This window comes from Maylandia zebra, linkage group LG14 (assembly GCF_041146795.1).
Source record: "Maylandia zebra isolate NMK-2024a linkage group LG14, Mzebra_GT3a, whole genome shotgun sequence".
NCBI lineage: Eukaryota > Metazoa > Chordata > Actinopteri > Cichliformes > Cichlidae > Maylandia > Maylandia zebra.
The window spans coordinates 24,070,942-24,092,547 of NC_135180.1; the positions used below are offsets into that span (position 1 = coordinate 24,070,942).

Below are 21,606 nucleotides of genomic sequence, written 5' to 3' on the forward strand. Positions count from 1 at the left end.
GAAGCAGCACATGTTCAAAGGCAGATTCTAAATATTAAAAGTTGTTTGAAACATTGAACAATTTCCTCCGGCAAATGTTTAATTATTAGTGAGTCTCATTATTTTGTGTCTGTTTTAATGTGCTTTCAGACTTAGGCTCATTTGTTTAATTGCTGCATGCTGGCTTTACTTGCAATTTATGAGGTTGGACATGGGGGAAATATTAATATGTTGTGCTTTAGTATATTACGGTCCTCTATTTCTTTGGAAATAATTAAAGAAGGCAGCAAAAGATGATCAAATGGGTCAAATAATATAAATAATGTTGGAATCTAAATCATTAAAACACACCGTTAAAACAAATATATTTTACATTTTAATATTTTCCTCTAAACTATAACAGAAACATTTTTACTTTTCTCCTTAATAATAAATTGAAATCAGCTTCTCACTCTCTGGACATGCTGCATGCACAAGGACGTTCATCTATTATTATGCATGCTCATATGGAAAAAAATGCTAATATGGTAAACAAATGGAAATATTGCATGATAATAATGATATCTGTATAAATTATTAGATATTTGGCAATTTACAAATATATAGGAAAGCTAACATGTTGATGGGCTAAAGCAGCAGAAGACCACATTGAGTCCCTCACCCATCAGCTGAGAACAAGAGACTAAAGGTTCAATTTACACACGGGCTCACTATTTAGTATAACAATAAAAGAAGTATTGCCGAGTGATGAAGAGTCTCAATTTCTCCTGCAACAGTCAGATTGAGGTGTCAGAATTTCGCCTGAATGACATGAAAATATGGATCCATCCTGCCTCGTGTCAGCAGTTTAGACTGCGGGTGATGTAATGGCATGGGGGGATATTTTTGGCACACTTTGGACCTCTTAGGGCGTTTTTACACCTGTAGTTTGTTTACTGCGGTCTGAATCAGTTGATAAGTTTGCAAACTTGTAGCTATTGCCTGTGATTTGGTTTGCATATACCAGATATTTTTCTGGGTATTGTCGCTGCCCATGTTTATCCCTTTATAACTACATGGAGGCAGCCAATCGTCTGCTGGTTGCCTCTGTGAGGAAAAGGCAACATGTAACAAAGCTCAAATAATCTCAAACTGGGGTCTTGAGCATGGCAATCAGTTCACTGCACTCAAATGGCCCACACAGTAACCAAATCTCAATCCAATAGAGCTTTGAGATGTGGTAGAACTGGAGATTTACATCGTGGATGTGCAGCCAATAAATGTGCAGCATCTGTGTGATGCTGTCACATCAATATGGACCAAACTCCCTGAGGAATATTTTCAGCACCTTGTTGAATCTATGAGATGAATAATTAAGGCCGATTTAAAGGCAACAGGGGGTCTAACCCAATACTAGCAAAGTGTACCTAATGAAGTAACTTTACGATATCATAGTTAGACTTAACTTTACGGGGTCTGGCTTTTATCATTATTTCTAAATAATTCCCACCTATGTTTCATGGAAATAACTATGCGTTGTCTCTAATTAAACAGAAAAGTGACTGTTTTAATTGGTATCCCTCTACTTAATTAATTCCTGTTAATTACATGCAAAACCAGTCATGCTAAACATGAAAAGATGTGAAATTGTAATAAATCTGTCTGCAGGCAAACAAACTAAACTAGCTTCCTTTTAAATTTGAAATTTGAAAAAGAACATGGCAAATAACACTCATTAATTAACATCCCACTAATGTTATGTGAAAATGAGTAGCTGCTCCATTGAGTTACCCTGTTTTTTTTTTTTTCTGTGATTAAACAGAAAAGCTGAGTATGCTGTGATGGCGGAAGTGAAAAAGTGCCGAGCAAAATTAAATGTAAATGTACACGAATGTTTATTTCACTTGAAAAATGTGATTTATTATGGTAAGTGGAGGAGTTGGTGCATTTCAGTCAGACTGCACTGAATTATTTTATCTTTCAGTCAACTTTCTTTTCATTCAACACTTTTTTTTTAAATTTGAAGATATGTATGAATAGATTATATGCAAAGTAAATGTATACACTTGAATATTTATGTGAATTAAAACCAACTTTTTTCAGAAAAAACCTTATTAGAAACTCAACAAGCGAAAATAACAGCCTGCCATCCAGCAACTGTTTCTTTTCATACTGCTGACCCAAAAAATAAAGATTGTTTTTTGTGTGTTTTTGTAGAAAAAATCACAAAAACCTGTTTGTTGTCTAAAATGATAAATGACATGACATTTTATCTGCAACAATGCCGAATGATTTCAGGAGACAAATGAAAACACTGTATGTCGGAAAATAACATTGTCTTCCACAGTGTGTGTCAGAACTGCGTGTGCATGTACGCTGGCATGCGTGTGTTCGTGTGTGTGTGTGTGTGTGTGTGTGTGTGTGTGTGTGTGTGTGTGTGTGTGTGTGTCAGCTCTGAGGGGAAATTCCTCTCTCAGGGCTGGGAGTTTTTCCTGTCGTAGAGCTGTGTTTGTACAGCCTGGCTTTGTCGGGATATCCTATCCTGCCCATGTCTGAGAGAAAGAGAGGGAGGGAGGGATGGAGGGAGGGATGAAGGGGGCACTGATAAGGGCGAGGGAGGATGAGAGGTGTGGAGAGTCAGGACGAGAAGCTGGAGGGAACAAATAAGAAGTGGAGCAGTGAAATGGACAGCTAAGGATGGCAAACATTTTTAAACCTTTATTTAATAGAATTTGTCGTGCATTGACGTAACATAGTCCACTTTAATCCTCAGCTTTCCGGTGTGAGGCTGCAGGCGAAGGGACTGTGCGAGACGACCAGACAGCCTGCAGCCTGAGGGAAGGGCCAATCTATCATCCAGACTAATTCTGCTGTTTTGATGTTGTCTTGCTTTTGGGAAACCCCGGTTCTCTCCAGCTATGCTAGACTCAAACATTTGGACATGTGACAATCAGAAAGAACATGCAGAGATACCGGGCTCAGATGTTTCAGAGAGGCTCAGTACAGTGAGTGAAAGACGGGAAGTGGTTTGGATAGAGGGACAGGGAAATAGGAGCAATTCCTTAGATGGACTGAATGTAGAGGAAATCGAATATCTCCCGTCTGTTCACAGGAAAACACACTGAACCACAGTTTAAGCATGCACTGAGACTTAAAGACAAAATCTTTGTCTGTCTTGTTCTGGTTATATTTAGGGAGGATGAGCTAAAATGAAATCCGAGATCCTACCAGGGGATGCAATAAACTGCAAATCACAGAACTGTTTTAAAATCTCAGGTCACAATCTTCAGTGAAGATGAGAGAACAGCAAGAGAAACACAATAGAAACAAGAAATTAAACACACGGGGTCAAGACTTGAAATTCTTAGTCAATCAGGTTTTCATTTAAATCTGACTTTTATCTCAACAGCTGATTATTTCTTCCAAAGAGAGATAAAGGTCGTTTTAGGATATAAAACAGGAGTCAAACTAAGAAGGGAGACCGGCTATTTCTCAGGCACAGAAATTTGTAAAAAGAAATGGTACTGATATTAAATTTAGGTGAGTTATGTCAAGGAGAAATATACATGAGAAGAAAAAAATGTCTTTAATTTTTCTTTCCTTCTCGGTATACAGCATAAAATAGACAGAGGGAACAAGACCTGGAAGTCAAGAAAATTGTACCTATTTTAATTAGTCTAAATGCCTCCAATGTATTTCATTATTGGCTGGGGAAGGACATTGTTAGTTTAGACAAAGCAACACTGACAGAATAAAAGATGAATGTAGCCACGGCGACATCACCCCGTGGTCTGTGAAATCCTGTTTTGAAGACTCCTAATGAGAATTTTCATCATTGCAAGTCAATGAACATACCCCAGACAATCCTTCATTCGAAACTTAGATTGACAAAAATTTATATAATTGGCTTAACAATATGATAACAAATGAGTAACTGAGACCATAAATTCAATAGTATTCAATTCTCTGTACAGAGAGTACCATTTCCCCATAAACGTCTATTCTAACTTAGTGAGCAACTTAATATTATGTGGGAAACTTGCCACAATTAATTGTCAGGAGTAAGAACTGCAAAACAGGAGTGTTTGCAGTTGTTAAAGGAAAGACACTGTAATGTTGTTGTACATACAATGACAGTAAATAATTTCAACTTTAAAATAACAAAGGCTAACAGAAGCTAACAGTAGCTAACATAGACAAAAACAGCAGAATGCAGATTTATTGCTATGCTAAACTCCAACAGCATGAGTAATGATGGGAAGCCAATACATTGTTAGCTAAAGCTAAAAGTTAGAATGCTTTAGATATGATATCAAGTCAAAACTCTTTTGAGTCAGATATATATATTTGAGGTAATCTTACCTTTAGGACTTTCTGCCCTGCTTTTTTTTGCTAATTACCTAGCTTTTAGCTCCTTTCTATAAAATAATCGTTTACATACTCACCTTATAAGCTGAAGATCACCAGTTTGATCTCAGGAGGAGACATAAAGAGCCAAAATCCTATATAGTAATATTTAGTTTTTGTAAAGTTAAATTAAGTTTAGGAGTTGACAAGGACAAGGACTAATGAGAAGGACTCTTATAAAAAACAGGATGACATAGGGAAGGCAAGACTAATAAATTAAACTACAAGTAATCTAATAAAATTAATTTTAAGTACTAACAGAAGCTAGAATAATAAAATAATATATATATATTTAAAAAAAAACTCAAATTAAATATGGACATACAGATATCAAGGTGAAGCTAAATAAAATCAGAAAACTATAATCAGTAACCTAACTGAGTCACGGGTACAAAAAAACGACCCAACATCAAAATAATTTATAGAAACAAGGAAAACCAAAGAACTCCCATAACAAACCCAAAAACCATTACAGTCAGGCATGTTTCACAAACAGAGACATCAGCATATTTTATTTAAGACTATTACTATTAGAAAAACACAAAGGAGTTAAGCACATGATCCAGGCTGACAGAAGCACAGCTGCTACATACAAAAAGAAGTATGTGAATGTGTGTGAGAGAGAGAGTGAGCGAGGAAAAGTGCAGCACAAATTCAAACTTGCAAGTGTGATGACGTACATGCAAATTTCAGATCAACAATAGCAACAGGTCAGTAAGTTCAAGGCTCGTGTGCTCTGTTTTAGGATTGCTGCAAAAAAACTTTAAATCATTTTACAGGTAAAATCAGTCATTTTTTGAGGGTTTTTTAAAATGGAAAAAACTATTTTGTACTAATAAATATATGTGGCTTAATATATCATTACATCTTCCAACTAACTGATGTATTATCATAATAACCTTAACGCTAAACAATATCCATCTAATGTTAGGATTTCATACTTTCTATCTGATAAGCAGTTTGACAATGCTAGATCCACTTCAAATAAAGTTTTACTAATGCCTCTTTATAGCAGCTAACAGAGGCTAACAGTAGCTAGTGGTGGCAAAATCAGTGGTTAACAGAGGCTAACAACATATAATAGTGGCAAAACAGCAAAGAGAGGCTAACAGAGACTAACAGAGACTAACAGCAGCTACAAAGAAGCTAATAGTGACAAAAACTGTCGCTAACAGAAGTTAACAGCAGTAAAATCAGCCCCTAACAGAGGCTAACAGAGAATCAAACAGGAGTGCTCAACAACTCACTTCAGTATCCCTGTCATTGGACAGAAATTAGCATCACTGACTTGTACTGGAATTCTTTCACATAGTTTTTCAGCCTTCTCCAGAGTAAAGACATGGATATTTATAGATAAGGTTAACAGCGGAGTGACAGTCTACACTCTCCAATGAATGATGGCCAAAGTTATTTGTCCTACAGTGACCACCATAGCTAGGATTACGCTCTCTATTTGGGAAGGTTAAAATCTAGTACTGTGATTTTACCGCCTGTAATTTTAAAATTGTTAAGCTCTCTTACTGTTGTGAGAGCAGATGACTCATTCAGGAATGGTGTCATTATTTTCCAAATGCCTAATTTCATGTGTTTTGAGTCATTCCTATCAACTGTCCACATCTCAAAAGCCTGAGAATCTCTGATTTTTCTGAGAAAATTCCAGGGTGATGATATAAATGGTAAATGGCCTGTATTTGTATAGCGCTTTGCTAGTCCCTAAGGACCTTCCGATTACAAGGCAAACTCCCAACTCTTGAGCCACGATCGCCCCATATACATCTTAACAGGAAAACTGTGAAATTTTAGCACTCTACTGTTATTAGTTTGTTTATAAAAAACTATGCTCTTGTGGTAAAGTCAGGTGCCTTTTCAAGCTTTTCTTAAACAGAATTTTCTCTAGAGTCATTTTCAAATAGATATGTCTATATCAATCTATATCTATAATTTCTTCAGGTATATCATTCACAGGCCAAATACCTGCTGCCTTGATTTCAGGCATATGGAATTTCAAGAGTGTAGCTGAAGTTCAGCATCAAATAATGTGAGCATGAATTAGCTTGAAACAAAAGTAGAGGGTTAAAGCTTGTATCACAGATTTCCATATATGAGGTGTACATTATACTGCAACACTACAGTATAGTGTCACATCAGATGACTGGTCTTAAAGACAGTGTGTGTGTGTGTGTGTGTGTGTGTGTGTGTGTGTGTGTGTGTGTGTGTGTTTATATAAGTTTATTGTGATATTCCAAAGAAATCACACCATCATGAGCAAAACATTTTTTAATAGCAAACAAATAATGGTAGAGCTAAAATCTGGCAGTTTTTCTGTTAAGACATGCATCATCACCCTGGAATTTTCTCAGGGAAATCAGAAATGGTCGCGCTAGCTTGTGCGATGTAGGCAAGACAAGAATCACTAAGAAGTGAATCACCTCCATAACACTGAAAAAAAAGCTGTTTGCTTGGTTCCTTATCTTGCTTCTTTATCTTGTTAACCTGATATTCTTATATGCATTTTATCATCATCATAAATATGCAGCTTTTCCTGAAGACTCCAGGAGGTTGATTTGAAAAGTCACTTGTAGGTCCTAACATGAGGCTTCTTTGTTTAGCTGTGGGTTTCTTTGGTGTTGTTGTCGTTGTTTGTGGATTTTCTTTGCTTGATTGATTTCGCCTGTGTTACATCATAAACATGTTATATCATATATAAATCATATAAATCATGGTAATGTTGGTCTCAGGACAACAGACACTTTGAAATGGAACATGTTTTTCTTTTCCTGTTTCTAAACACACACACACACACATCTTGTCCATTTGCCAGTTCCTGCTATCATCACTTTGGTCATAATCACCACAGGCCGCACAAACATTATATTAAAAGGTTGTTTGTGTAGGGATAAAATAAAAATATCACTTTTGTTTGTGTTGTTTGTGTTTTTGGTTTTTTTTTTGTTGGGGTAGGAGGTTACTTTTCTCGATCCTGGCCCCTAACAGCTTTAGTCTTTGCGACATCTTCACCAAGTTTCTGTGGCGTGACTGTGCATGTTTTGGAAAGACAGTTAGGAAGTTTATATTGCTGTGATAATATGAATCCCTACGGACACAATTGTTTTAGCTGTTGTGACTTTAACTTGGCAACCATGGTTAGTTTGACCCTTGCTGGCTGCCATAAAGAACAACAGACCTCAGTGCAGATACACCCTTCCTTTATCAGAGCCTGGATTATAAGTTTGGATGCATGCAATTGTGGGAGGTGAGGGTGTGTGCTTTGCAGGCAAGTGAATAAGTTTTTGTCATAGCGTTGGAGCGAGAGTGTTGGCAAAAAAAAGTGCATGGAAGGAAGGGTGAGGGAGGAGGGAGGGTGATTGTAAAGATGATAAGGCTGAGGGGGGGTGTGAAAACGCTACCAGTGCATTTTATAGGAGTGGACAGTTCATCACAGTTGTCTTCCTAGTCTCAAAGCTCCACCTCCAGCATCATTTTTTTTTATCAAACTGCTGCTGCAAAGATGTGTCAACCTTATCTTCTGGGCAGTGCTGAAGAGCAACCAAGTGCATTTGCTTAGTTTCACTTGAATATTAAGTTTTGAGGTAGTTCATTAGCTTCATGCTGCCATAATTGATCTTTATGTAGGCTATAATTTGTTTTTTTTTTTAAATAAAATAAATAAATAAATAAATAAATAAAAATAATTACTATAACCTGCAAAGGGTGACCAAGAGATTGTGTGAAAATTACCCACAACAGTTCAAAACCAAAACAAAAGTATTCACCACTTTGAAAAAATGAAAATAGTGTTTCTATACAAAGACTGAAGCACAAATTCCTTGGACAGGCTGCACCACATAGGAAGCCACATTAATTTTTTGTTGTTGTTGTTGTTTCAAATAAGTTCAAGAAGATGTACCTGTTTGTAAACATTATTGTGCTGTAAAGTTGGACTTTTTAACATCAGAGTCAATGGGGACTGATGCACTTTTGGCACCTGCCTCCAGTGGCCAATAACGGAACTGCAGTTTTTGGCACTTCCTGGCTGGCTTCATTTTTCAGTCCTGTAGGTTGCTGCTTTGATAGTAGTTTGTTCCACACAGAGTGTGACCACAAAAACACGCATGCCCATAAAGTGCAAACAATACTTGTTACCATATACAGAAAATGCGTCTATTTTAAATCCCAAAGAGATTCCATCCAAGCTGTAGTACCCAGAGTGTGCCTGTGCAGGTGGGAGAGGACATACAAACTCCACACAGAGAGGCTTCAGATAGATTGAGGATTTGAACCCAGGACCTTCTTACTGTTATGTAGTGGTGCTAACCACTGTGATAGACTTGACTACACTATTTAAACAGGGAAAGAAAACATGACTTTGTTTTTTCCTTTTATTCAAACTGAATGAGATAAAGGAAGCATTTTCATCGGTTTCAGCTCTTCTGTTTTAGCCATCATAGCAGAATAAACCTGTCTCACCTTTACAGCTACAGCAAGAAAGGCAAAAGCCCCCTTATAGGTGATTAACACAACTGGCCCAGAAAGGACTGACATAAAGCACGGTCCTCTGAACAGACATATAACAAACAATAACCAGATGTATTTAATGAATGCCTTTTCCCTGTGCAGCTGTGAGTTATAAGATAGCTCCCTGAACTGGCACTCTGTCACTGAAACCCCGTAATATAAATGAATTTAAATGATTGTCGCTGGAGCCTTGGCTCTTAAACATTGCTGGCTCGGTATAAACACTCCAATAATGTCATATAAAAACACATAATAACATAATAAGAGAAATTTTGCTGTGGAATGGATACTTTTATTGTTAATATTTTAAGCACCATTTGCTGATAAAACTGTGTGTGTGTGTGTGTGTGTGTGTGTGTGTGTGTGTGTGTGCAGGATATCTAGTTGTGGAAAAAGTACACAACTGTAACGGTATTTCACTTAAACTGAGGATGTGATTCATTCTTCCAGCACGGATCTTGTATGGAATTAATTTCATAAAAAGTCGTCTCAAGATCCAACAGTGTAGCTGTGAGCTGTAATTCATGAATACCAAACATTGCTTCAGGTGAGAGTTTTAAGCCAAAGCCTAATGAGTCCAGCTGGTCCATCTGTGGGTTACCCACTATCTCCCAGGCTTAATGAACTGCCCGTGAGCCCTCTGCAGCCCAGCACATCTCATTAGCGCCACGACATCCAAGTATAGTGTGTGGGAGTTCACCCACTTACTCAACTACCATTTCTTATCATATCACATCAGTTCTTTTGTCTTCTCCTTTAATCATCTCTCTTGTATCATCATCCGTTTGGTTTCACCTCCCTCTGACCTTTCTTCCATCTTCCTCCGGGCGTATATCTGAATCAGAGAAACTCCAGGACGCCTACAAATTATAATTATTCTACCACAGTGGCGTTTTTCCCCTGCTGTACCTTTCTGTGCCCTTTTCTTTACATATCCCCCAAGTAATTATCCTCCCTTCCCCTTTTCTCTGTCCTTTTCTCTATCTGTACCATCATTTGGTTCACCTTTTCCTCCCCTCTCAAACACACTGGATGCTCTTCCTCTTGAAACAAATTCCTGACTCAGTGCTTTCCGCTGCACAATTTTCGCTCCCCTAACATTTTGCGCCTTCATTGCAACCCTTCATCTTCTCCTCTGCTCTTCAAATGTGCCTCTATCTGCCTCGGATGTTTTTGGGCCGACCTACCGCACTTAACCTCTCCCTCACTCGGTCACCTCCGGTGCCCATCACCTGCTTCCCATCCATTTGTCCTGCAGCACCTCACTTCCCACTCCCCACCCGGGCAGTGCTGTCCCTCAGCAAAGACGTGACCACACATTCATGTAACCCTTTAGAAGAACCTTACCCACAATGCACATGGTGGAGCGATTTGCATGACAGGCAGTGGTGCATTTCGCAGAGGGAGGGATCGGCCGGTGAATGTACAGAGATAGAGAAACCCATAAAGGGAGCGAGAAGAACTGTAATGTTGGTTTGAATTATTCATAGCTGGTCTATAGGATGAATAAATGCATCAGGAAAGGGGAAGACACAAGGAAGAGCACCTGTTATCTATCCAGAGTGTGTATCTCTGTAAGCCCAAAGTCATGTATGCTCTAGTCCTCTGCTACTGCACTATGAGATAAGAGTATATAGGCTGGCTATGTGTCCACTTAAAGCTCTGAATTTAATTAAAGTGTATTACTAAAGCTAGAAAAAAAGGGTGCACGTAACAGTCATTGAAGCGCCACACTGACTCCACTACAGTTATTACATTTATATCAGGCCAGACACCAGAATGGAGTGAAGTGATCAGCCTCACATGAAGTCAATGACAGTCATTTCATCTTCCCCATCAGGTCTTGTTTTTGTAATGAGCGAGTTTGTGCCTGAGGTTGCCAATAATCCTTTCCATTTTTCAGCATTCATAGCCTACTCAGCAAACCCATGTTTACACCGATGCATTTGTTTCTAGGACTGTTTAATCGTGAAAGCTAAATCCTGATAAAGACCAAAATGACACAAATTTCTTGGATTAAATTTGAAATTGAAAATTGTGAGCTAAAACATGTTCGAAAGTCTGAGAAAAGAGCCTGGAAGGAAGGAGAGAACAATTTCTTTGTGTAATTTAATTTTTTTTTTTTTTTTTAAAAACCCTCTGCATGTCATCACACTGACTGTGTTGTTTCTGTGTTTTTTTCCCCACAGAAGTCGTTCTCACTGGTGTTGGAGGCTCTGGATTATGACAATGACACATCGAGTTCAGTCGAAGGTGTGTTTGCACATACTTGCGTTCCTTTTTATTCATGTGTAGTCAGGAATGTAAATAAAAGGGGGGCTGAATTAAATAACAATAAACAGAAGGAAAGTTGTGAGGGTGTTATTATTCCCCTCATCCTCACACATGTCATGTTTTGAGGTTTGAAGCTAGAGAGCCTTTGTAAGATATACCGTCATCGCTTCAAACACCATTAAAGTGTTGAAGGTAAGTGACACGTTTAAAAAATGGAGCCGTCTTTACTGCATTTCCAGCTTTATCTTATCAAGAAAAGAGTTACTTGTGAGTTTAAATATTAACAATCAACAGTTTTATAGAGGAAAACAACACGGGTGCTTGTTTATGAGCATTTGCTGTCTGACATGATGAAACAATGTGAAAATATCCTTTGTGTCTTAATGTCTGTGATCTAACGAGTTTAGTGGGCCTTTTATCCAGACCCTTTAATTTCCTGCTCATCTCAGTGCTGTTCCTCCTCATAATCGGGAAAAGCTCCGTGACAGGGAATGTGAGCGGCATGCTATAAAAAGCAACACACATACACACACAAGCACAGCCAGACAGATGTTTCTGTGCCTTCCTCATTCCTGTCATGCCACAATCCTTCCTTTGAGGGACCACTGCACTGCGGTCTCTCAACCTCGGTGCTACCCAGAACATGGCTGATAGGATGAGAAACTTTTCACCTCACATTTCTCTTTCGCCTTCCGTCTCTCCTTCGCTCTGCCCTCCAGCGACGCTCTTACATCTTGTTTGCATTATCTTCCGTTTCCACCTGAGCTCCTGACAGCCCTTACATTGGGCCTAAAGCTGTTCACTAGGCTGACAGCTTAGCTCAGCCCAAACAGAGGCGTTCGGTAGCAGTCTGAATGGACTTAGCGGGCCGTGCTGCAAATCAGAAAGGATTACCGAGCATAACTGTACCTTCTGAAACGGTTCTTGGAAATACCAAGAAAATGTGATGTGCTATGAGCACAGACGGTGTGACCTTCACAGAGTTTTCTTCAAATAAAATGTAGCTTAAGTGTTAATGTGCAGGGGCGTACCTTGATCTGTTAAAGGATAATTCCCGTTGGGTACAACTTTGGTCTTTGGCCTTTATGTTTTTGTTGAGTATACTGACAAGTAACCGTTTAGATAAGGAAACACGATGGTATCACAGCAATGAAATGAGATCAGTCAGACTATAAAACTTCATACATGCCTGCAGTAGTTCACAGTAAGTAGGTAATATGCAGCAGGTTTTGGCACCTTTATTTGGTTTTATTTAGTTTCTTTCAGTCGTTTTACATATTCTCTATCCCGTTTTATGTTTATTTTGAAGGACACAGTCTTTTATTTAACTTTATTGCACGACACAGACATATAGACCTGATGGAAACACCTGTCACTACAACAGTGAAAATCGAATAAACAGCAAACTGCAGCCTCCTGAGCAATCATCAAGATGAGTAAACGCGCTCTGTAATAACCAATAATTTAATGGAGGCTGGAAATTTTGCAACACCAGGCTGCATCAGCTTTAACTCATAAGTCAGTGACTGAATGTTTACACAAAGTACGATTTCACAACAACATACAGGATAATATACTCAGAAAATAAACATGTCATTAAGTACATAAAGAAAAAATGAAAAGGCCTGCGTTGATCTTTTGGGCCTTGCAGTTCTTGTAACATCTAATTTCTGCAGTGCTGCCATTTCCCCAGATTTCAAAGGGTTTTCTAGTCAACAAAAAATGTATTATTTAATTCTTGAACTAAATTTTCCTGCTCAGAAGTTTTGCAAAAGTGCCTTTGTTACTGCGTTACTGCCACCAGGGCAATAGCACAGAGAAAACAGTTTCTCACATGCTGTTGGATGTTTTGTGTACGCACCAAACATCAACCTCCGGGGCTTTAAATAAAGCTACAGCCTTCATAACACAGTTACAGTGCAGTTTGTTTATAACTCACTAATTAAGGCTTAAAGTTAGGAGCAGGTCTGCTTTAACTGACAGATGGACGCTGACACAGGCTGCTGCTTTTCCCAATTTGCGCTAATTAGTCACTGAACTAGATTTCTTAATCGTGTTTGTGCCTTTAATGAAATAATCTGAGGAAATAACTTGTATAAATCTGCGCTTCACTTTTGGAGAGTCAAATTCCATCCATCCATACATTCGTGCATTTTCTGCCACTGTCTGCCACAAAAAAACCAACATGGCTGTTGTCAAAATCCTAAATTTGAAGCTTTAAAACAGGGCTTCTGTACCAAATGCTTATAGTAACTACGTTCATCTCTTCCCCCTCACAGAACAAAAACCCCACAGGGACATTTGTAACTTTCTCAGCGAAATGTTTCAGTAAATATGAATCATCTTAAAATGTTTTTTTTCCCATGTTCTCCTTCTGCTCCCGTATTCATTGGGTGATTTTGACAGCATACTTGCTGCTGTGCTCCCCCGTGTTTCAGCTGTACTGATGTTACACCCACAGCCACAAAACTGCGAAAGCGGAATTCAATATTAGAAGCATTATAATCTCGACCAGCTTGTCACCAAAGTTCAAGACACATGTTTAGACTTAGTCCCCCATCCATGTGAGAATAGTTTCACTGGGAGTTTATACTAGAATGAAAACTGAAAATAAACATAGAAATGTCATGAGAACCCATGCACATCAAATTAAAAAAAACCTTCAGCTGATCTATTGGCTTCCACAAGGCTATTGATCCAAAATGAAGTCACAGGGAGGTGTTTTCTCTCCTGCAGTGTTTTCTCACCATTGTCAAGGGCAAGCACTTCACAGCTAATACAAGACAGTAGGGGGACAATCTCCAGAGACAAGAAAACGAGCTTTTTTTTTAAACTCCCTGCAGATACAATCTCTGTTTCTCTGCTGCTTATGTTTCTATAAAGTGTGATTTCAGGAAGAGCTCAGGGTTTCTTGTTTCAGCTGTTCTGCCATCAATCTTTCTGTCTCTTGCTCTCTCTCTTTTTTTTAGGATGCCCATTAGCACCAGCCAGAGAGGCTATTCTTCCTGGGGTCCTCCACACCCCTCACATATTATTGTACCATCTTCTCTAATCACGTTACTGCGAAAATTGGGCTCTGTTACACACCTTCCCTGCTGTGCTGAATTATAATTCGCTTACTTCTATTTCTTTTCTGGAAGAGAAATGGTGATGATGAAATTAACCCCCGGCCATGCCAGAGTCATAAAATAATGAAAAACCCACAATGCACTGCAGTAGCATAATGAGTGTTTGTGAAACGGGGCCCTCGAGTTTGACTACAGGCGACGGCAGAGGAATCGAGCAGCGGCCGAGCTAACAGTCCGCTCAACGTCCGCTCTGTTCCCATCCCATTTTTTATGCTAAAACACAGACACACACACACACACACACACCAACCACTGTGTATCCCTGTTTTCATTCCTTTGGGTCAAACCGCAGTGATCTCATCTCTCCATCAGGCAGTTTGTTATGTGTGTGTCCTAATAGCTGCTTCCCTTCCTCTTTGACTCTGTTTGCCTCTGGCAGAATCTCTCTCTCACACACACACATGCACACACTCGCACATTCTGTACACTCAGTCTCTCTTCACTGCTGACATACTTCCAATGAGGCTTCCTGTTCTGTCCTCCTATCATGCAATCTTTGCCTGTATCCTCACTAGCATCTCATAGATACACACATGGCATATACACTGAAACAACACACAGACACACTCACACCTATTCTGAGTACTGTGTGTCTGTTAACACCCTGTCAGAGAGCAATGAAAGTGACTTGGGGATACCAGTGCCTCTGGGAAATCCCCTCCGGGGTCAGGAGCAGCAGCCACTGCCCCGCTGTTGCCCTGGGGCTTGTCTGGTCCTCTCTCTGCATCTCCCCCTCCTCTCCAATAGCTAATCAAATGTTAAAGAGCTGCCTCATAGGGATGATCCCTTGGATATTTGTGGTGTCTCACAGCTCTGCAGAGCATTTTAGAGCCTCATTGTTTTTATCAATCCCACAAATTCCAACATCCAGTGGTTTTCTTTTGTTGTTGTTTTTTTTTTTGTTGTTTTGGTGAAATAGCTCTCATAAATCACCTGTACACAACCTGCTCGGCACAAAATGGCAAGCACTAAAGTTAGTGATGCACTGGTGGGTAACTTGTCACATTAAACAGCTAAAAAAACAGATATTTTTCTTAGTGGGTGATGGAAAAAGAGCCAGACTCCATATGATGGTAATGTTGCTCCATAACTGCTCGATGTGTTAACAGGTGACTATTTGATTGAACTCGTGCCATATCAGCTTTGATGCTAATAATGTTAAGGAGTGTTTAGATTTATCTGCTGAATGTGGACACAGTTCCTCCTTCCCCAGATGTTTGGCACCCTTTGATTTCCCAGTGTCAGAACAGCAAACAAAAGAAAGTATTTCTTCCTTCCTTCCTCCCTCAGGTCAGTTGATCGAGCGAATCCTGCTCTCCTCCATGCTGAACCCCGGTGAACAGTGGCAGACTTACCGTTACCACGGACGCTCTTTCAGCCTGGAGTACCGACTTCGTTTCCGCTGTCACTCCAACTACTACGGACCCTTCTGCAACAAGTTCTGCCGAGCCCGCAATGACTTCGTCGGCCACTTCAACTGCGACCAAAGCGGCTCCAAGGTCTGCATGGAGGGCTGGACGGGGCCAGAGTGCAAAATAGGTAAGAAAAGGAACACAAAGGAGTCCACTGGTGTTTCCTCAAAGTTGTGCATTTGTTTGTGTGTGTATGTGTTTTTAAAAATCCAGTATTTGTCACTACCTCATTCAAATATTAACACATAATCATTTTCTTCCTTCAATCCTCAACAAGACAATGTTTTTGCCAAAAATGCTCCCTTAAATACTAAGTAGGTATTACTGTTACCATCAACAATGGTAACAATTAAGTTATCCAGTAACAGGGGTACAGCATTAGAAAAATAAACCCAGGCTTAATGTTTGCTGCGATGGATTACACTACTAAAGCCTGTACTGGTGGGAAAAAAACCCCTTCAGATTCCTCAACACACAAACATATTTTGTAAACTGCCCAGATCAAAGAAGTCAACTAAAAATATTGGAGTCTGTCTCACACACACCCTGTGCAGGTTTGCCAGTTAATCACAGGGTCACAAAGACCCTTACTTCCACTTCAGAATCACTAATAATCTAACACACGTATCTTTGGAGTCTAGCAGGACTTATAAAAAGAAAAAAAATCCCACACAGATACAGGTTAGATCATGCAATCTTGACACAGAAAGGTCCCACCCAGCCAGGAGATACAAACACAGAGCCTTCTTGACCTAACCTGAAGTTAATCAAATTTTTCTTGAGATCGTCTTTGTTTTCCTGTCTAACTTTAGTCTTTGAAACTATTTAAAACTATTATTGTGATTAAGGTTTTGTGGATATGTCATCTAAATATTCACACACAGCTTTAATAGCAATCTACAAGGTGAGAACAGGCCTCATTAATAAGGAATAACCGCACACGTGCTTGTCTTAGTGTTAAAAAGACTTCAGGCCATTACACGGTTGCTCTCTGAAACAGTCCATCAGCAAAGACACGCTGGCTACCTTCTGTGGTGAGGGTGTGGAGGATTATTTTGTGTGACTCATCAACTGAGCGCCCTCACTCTGTGACCTCGGAGCGCTGCCATCATGTTGCAGCGGTTGAACTGAGTGAATGGAGGAAGCCAGAGTGGAAACCATGGGAACCCTGAAGGACACAGAGCTAGTTTAAGGACATCCTGCAACCCTGCCCATCTCACCCCTTTCTCACTTCATCTGACTTCCTCCTCGACACGACACTGATTGGACTGCAGGAAGGCAGGAAGCTCGCTCTGTTACCCCCTGCAGGTTACTGTTGATGATGAAGTTCAGGGCGTTTTCAGGGTTAATTAAAGGCATTTTTGACCCTGATATGATGTGGCAGATACTCTGACGCCATACACGCGTCTACTCCATAAAAAAACATTGTGTCATGGTATGATTCCAACCGTGTTTTGTTTTTTTGGCTTTGCAGCGGTGTGCAGGCAGGGCTGTCATCAAACCCACGGCTCTTGCGATGTACCTGGAGAATGCAAGTAAGTGTATACTTGTACCGATATAGAAAATTGGAAATATGAAATATTATTTTGACTGTTACAATATAAAAATTGAGTAATGAAAACTTTAGTCAATACCAGAAGATGACAAAAAATGTGATTTTATATGAGCAGGTTAACTTTTTAAACCAAACCCTTCAGTCATTCATTCATAAATGGCCAGCCAAATTAATGGGAGTTTTTCTTTTAATATACACTAACCTTATGTTCAAAGCATTCTGGTTGGAACAAACAGCCAATCAGGAGAAAGGTGACTTAAATATGATGAATTGAGGGACTCTACCAAGTTCAATCCAAAAATAATGCACAAAGCTGTAAATACACAAACTTAGTTCCCCTGTAAGTCCAGCAGTAGTGTTGTGGGTGTAGATTTAGTGAAGCTATTACATTAGAGGGATCTATTCTCTCTACAGATAAATTAACTTCAGTTGTAAAGTGGGGCTGAATGTACACTATATCTACAAAACCTAAGGGGCCACCTACATTGCATTACACCTGCAGGAGCTGCTTGGCTATGCCATGAAGATCCTGGTGCTCAGTTTTTACACCCAGAGAAAGTCTGGAGCTCTGTTGTTGAGCCAGCTGTAGACTGACTCTACAGCTGGTGACCCCGCTCTGTAACTTTATGTGACTTTCTACTTTGTGACTGAGTCACTGTGCTCCTTAAAAGCTTCCACTTTGCAATAATACCACTTACAGTTGATCGTGGAACAACTAGGAGGGAAGAAATTTCACAACCTGACTTGTTGCAACGACTGCATCCTATTACAGTAACACACTGGAATTCAGTGAGCTCAAAGTTTAAGAGGAGTGGCTCAACACTTTAGTCCATATTGATCTGCACACCAATGAGCTCCCACGTAAGGATTTAATTTGTGCTGTGCAGCATTTTCAAGTAACAGCTTCTTCCACAGAAGTCTAATGAAGCAAATAAAATCATCATCGAAACATCCCTCCAGGATTTCTATAACTATCATAGCAACAGCAGCTTCATAATACAGATAATGAGATTCGTGGTTGTTCCAATCTGCCTCTCTGCTCATGTTTTCTTCTTCTTTTTCTTTTAGGTGTCAATATGGCTGGAAGGGTCAGCTGTGCGACCAGTGTATGACGTTCCCAGGCTGTGTGTATGGGAGCTGCACTGAACCTTGGCAGTGTGTGTGCGACGTCAACTGGGGAGGACTGCTGTGTGATAAAGGTCCGACATGTGACCCACTCCTTTTCTGTAGTAGAGAAGAAGAAAGTGTTTATGTGCGAGCGAGGGGGTTTCCACCCTTTTTTTCCAGTATCTCAGATATGCAACTGGAGTCGTTGGTGTTTAGGATACTGCGCTGGCTTGTAGACACACAGAGTGATCAATCACTAGGTAAATTTAACCACACAGCGTAGCAGGCACTATGAAATTAAAACCAAGTAAAAGTTTAGACAGAAACTCTTGGAAAAAGCGAGCCGACTAACTCTCAGCTGTCCAGCTTTACTTCTACTCAGTGACCTTTTTGCACAGTTATACAGAATTCATGATTATTCATAATTATTAATCTTATTTCTCTTATTTCTTTATGTCATGCTAAAGATACTTACTGTGTCACCTTTTTAAATTTTTGATTGTTTTCTGTATATGAACTCGTAGGTTTATAAGAGTTTGGATTCAGCAACACACTGATGGATCCTTTGTTGTCCACAAGAGCTTCCAAAGACTCATTTAACATAAAAACACAGTAGAAGACTACATCATACGTAAAGATGAAAGTGCTCTGCCGTGTATTGTATGTTGACCAATAACTCATCCTGTCTGTGTGGCTCTGAGACAAAGAGAGAGGCATTGTGTGTGCAGTCTTAGTGAGGCGTGGTTCTTCACACTTCTCTCCATGCATGATCTTCTGTATAAGATAAGATAAAAGTCCCCGAGGATTTCGAGCGTCAGTATTTTCCCACCAAACTGTAGCAAAGTTCGCCCAGCATTATCCCAGCATATGACTCCTACCTCTGTCCCAGTGTGGGAGCCTAACCAGTGCCCACGGGACAGCGTATTGTGCAGGAGAAAGGTGATAGCCTTGGGTAAGGTGAACGTGAGCGGGGCTGGGCTGGCTGCTTTTAACTAGGTGGGGTCTTAAGCTGTTTCTGCGCATTCAGAAAGGCTCTGTAAAGAGCTGCAGTGAGACAAAGAGGCCTTGGGCACCGAGGAAATGATTAAAGACAATGGAGGAACAAGCCCTGCAGCTACTGGCCTGCACAGTCAGCCCACAGAACAGACCTGGATACACCAGGTCTGTGTGTGTGTGTGTGTGTGTGTGTGTGTGTGTGTGTGTGTGTGTGTGTGTGTGTGTGTGTGTTCGCTGGATGTTTACCTGAAATAAAGTCAGACTAAGGCATCCTCATTCATTTTTCTATTCGCCCCTATGTCACTTTGTTTTTGCTCTGAGCTAAAATCTAAAAACTAAACGCAGCTTTTTGTGGGTTCAGATCTAAACTACTGTGGCACCCATCAGCCCTGTAAAAACGGCGGGACCTGTACGAACACAGAGCCCAACGAGTATCAGTGTGAGTGCCAGGAAGGCTTCAGAGGACGCAACTGTGACATCGGTGAGTCAACGTCAACAAACAGCAAAAGTGCTCTCAGTAATGTTTGTTTACACAAATGTAAGAGATGCACAGAGATGGCCAAGACTACTGAGTGGCACAAGGAGGAAATATCATAAATTGTTGGAGTTATTTAGAAAATTCCTACTTATAAGTCGTCTTTACATGCACACATGTTAACCCCAGTGTAACGTGTGACTCTACAAATTCATTCTTACTTCAACGTTTGTTTTCTAGTTTATTTATGTTATATTTGTATAAGCCATTCACATTTTTCCACAATATTGCTTGTCAAAGTTAATAACCGTTATGAGAGAAAAAAACTGCACCAGCTTTTCATTTACACTTTCCTCCCCTCCTTCCTCCCTTTAGTGGAACACGCGTGCTTGTCTTCCCCGTGTATGAACGGCGCGACCTGTGTGGAAGACCAAACAGGGTTCAGCTGCATCTGTAGCGAAGGCTGGACTGGACACACCTGCACAGATGGTGATTGTCGATGCTGCTCACATTCGTGTCTTACTGAGCTGAGGGGCCGGGGCGCTGTGAGATTGTCTGTGATTGGTTATTATTGGATCAAAGCCAGCGAGTGACTCTAATCAATGCAACAGAGGAAGTTAAATTAGCCTAAACATCTTTCCCTGTGTGTGTGTGTGTGTGTGTTTGTATTTGTATCACTAGAACAATCAAGACCCTCTGTTGGAGCACTTATAATCAGCGATTGCATTAATATAAGCAGAGGTGGCACTGTGAATTATTACATGTTTTTTTGTTTCTTTTTTTAATGGCAGTAATTTGAAGGTATTTATTATCAGGTCTTTTACTCATGTGAGCTTTTTCCCATGTAATGTGATTACTTTAATCGCATAATTGGGAATTTGTGGAGTGACATCCGGTTCTCTTGCGATGTGCGTGAAAGTTAAAAAATAAGAAGTAGCAAAGTGTCTGCCAAGTGAATGTAAGCTGAGACTGCTGCTAAACACAAAAACAATACACAGTTGTGTTCTGGATTGGTGTGGCATTGTTGTTCTTGGCCTTATGTGGATGTCAGTTTACTGTACAGTAGTCTGATGTTTTTCCTAAAAATATGCAAAGCCAGACTGTCTTTACTTTAATCGCACAAAGACAAGAGCAGCCTTTAAGGGCGCTGTGACATGCAGTCTCCTCTAACACATGCTGAAGCGTTTATTCAGACTCAGATTCTGCTGGATAAACACGACATCGGGCTTTCTCTGCTTCTCCAGGTGTCAAACACGAAGAATCGGCCTGGGAAAGACTCCAATCTGATCCACTGGATGGCTTTGGAAAATATAACGAATGGCATAAATTCTGAATTTTGTAATGTATTTTTAGATGTTTTACAGCTTTTTTCTATCGGTGAATTGCACCTCTTTTCCTTTTATCAAGATGGGACAGAAATGAAATGTTAAGTTAAACACCTTTACAGTGAGAGAAAGGGGACTTTTACTAGTCCAGCCCATTTCAGATCAAAGTGGCCTCACAATGTAAAATGAGTTTGACAACCTTGAGTTTAGAGGCACAGGTTTGGAGAAATATGAAGGATATAGTCAATTCAACTCAAAATTAGCACAGTAGCACATTTTAAACAACCACAGGTGGCCAAAATCCTATGAAAGATATACAAAACATACACTGTGTAGAATAGTTGTTAATTAAACAATTACAAATACTTAATTTAAAATTTTTATTTTTTTTTAAATATTTTGATTTTACCTGTCTGTGGCTTGTTACAGCTGTGTGTTAGAGCTCAGTTTCATT

The 21,606-nt window shown here is 39.8% G+C and overlaps 1 protein-coding gene across 1 annotated transcript in view; it reads left to right on the forward strand.

The window, feature by feature from the left end:
* Window positions 1–21,606, forward strand: part of LOC101481214 (uncharacterized) — a 59,957-nt gene that overhangs the window by 26,619 nt on the left and 11,732 nt on the right. Inside the window, exons 3-8 of the mRNA XM_004543616.4 lie at window positions 11,070–11,133; window positions 15,573–15,821; window positions 17,169–17,229; window positions 18,318–18,448; window positions 19,714–19,833; window positions 20,203–20,316. Coding sequence (XP_004543673.3) covers window positions 11,070–11,133; window positions 15,573–15,821; window positions 17,169–17,229; window positions 18,318–18,448; window positions 19,714–19,833; window positions 20,203–20,316 — 739 coding nt within the window. The remainder of the gene's footprint in view (window positions 1–11,069; window positions 11,134–15,572; window positions 15,822–17,168; window positions 17,230–18,317; window positions 18,449–19,713; window positions 19,834–20,202; window positions 20,317–21,606) is intronic.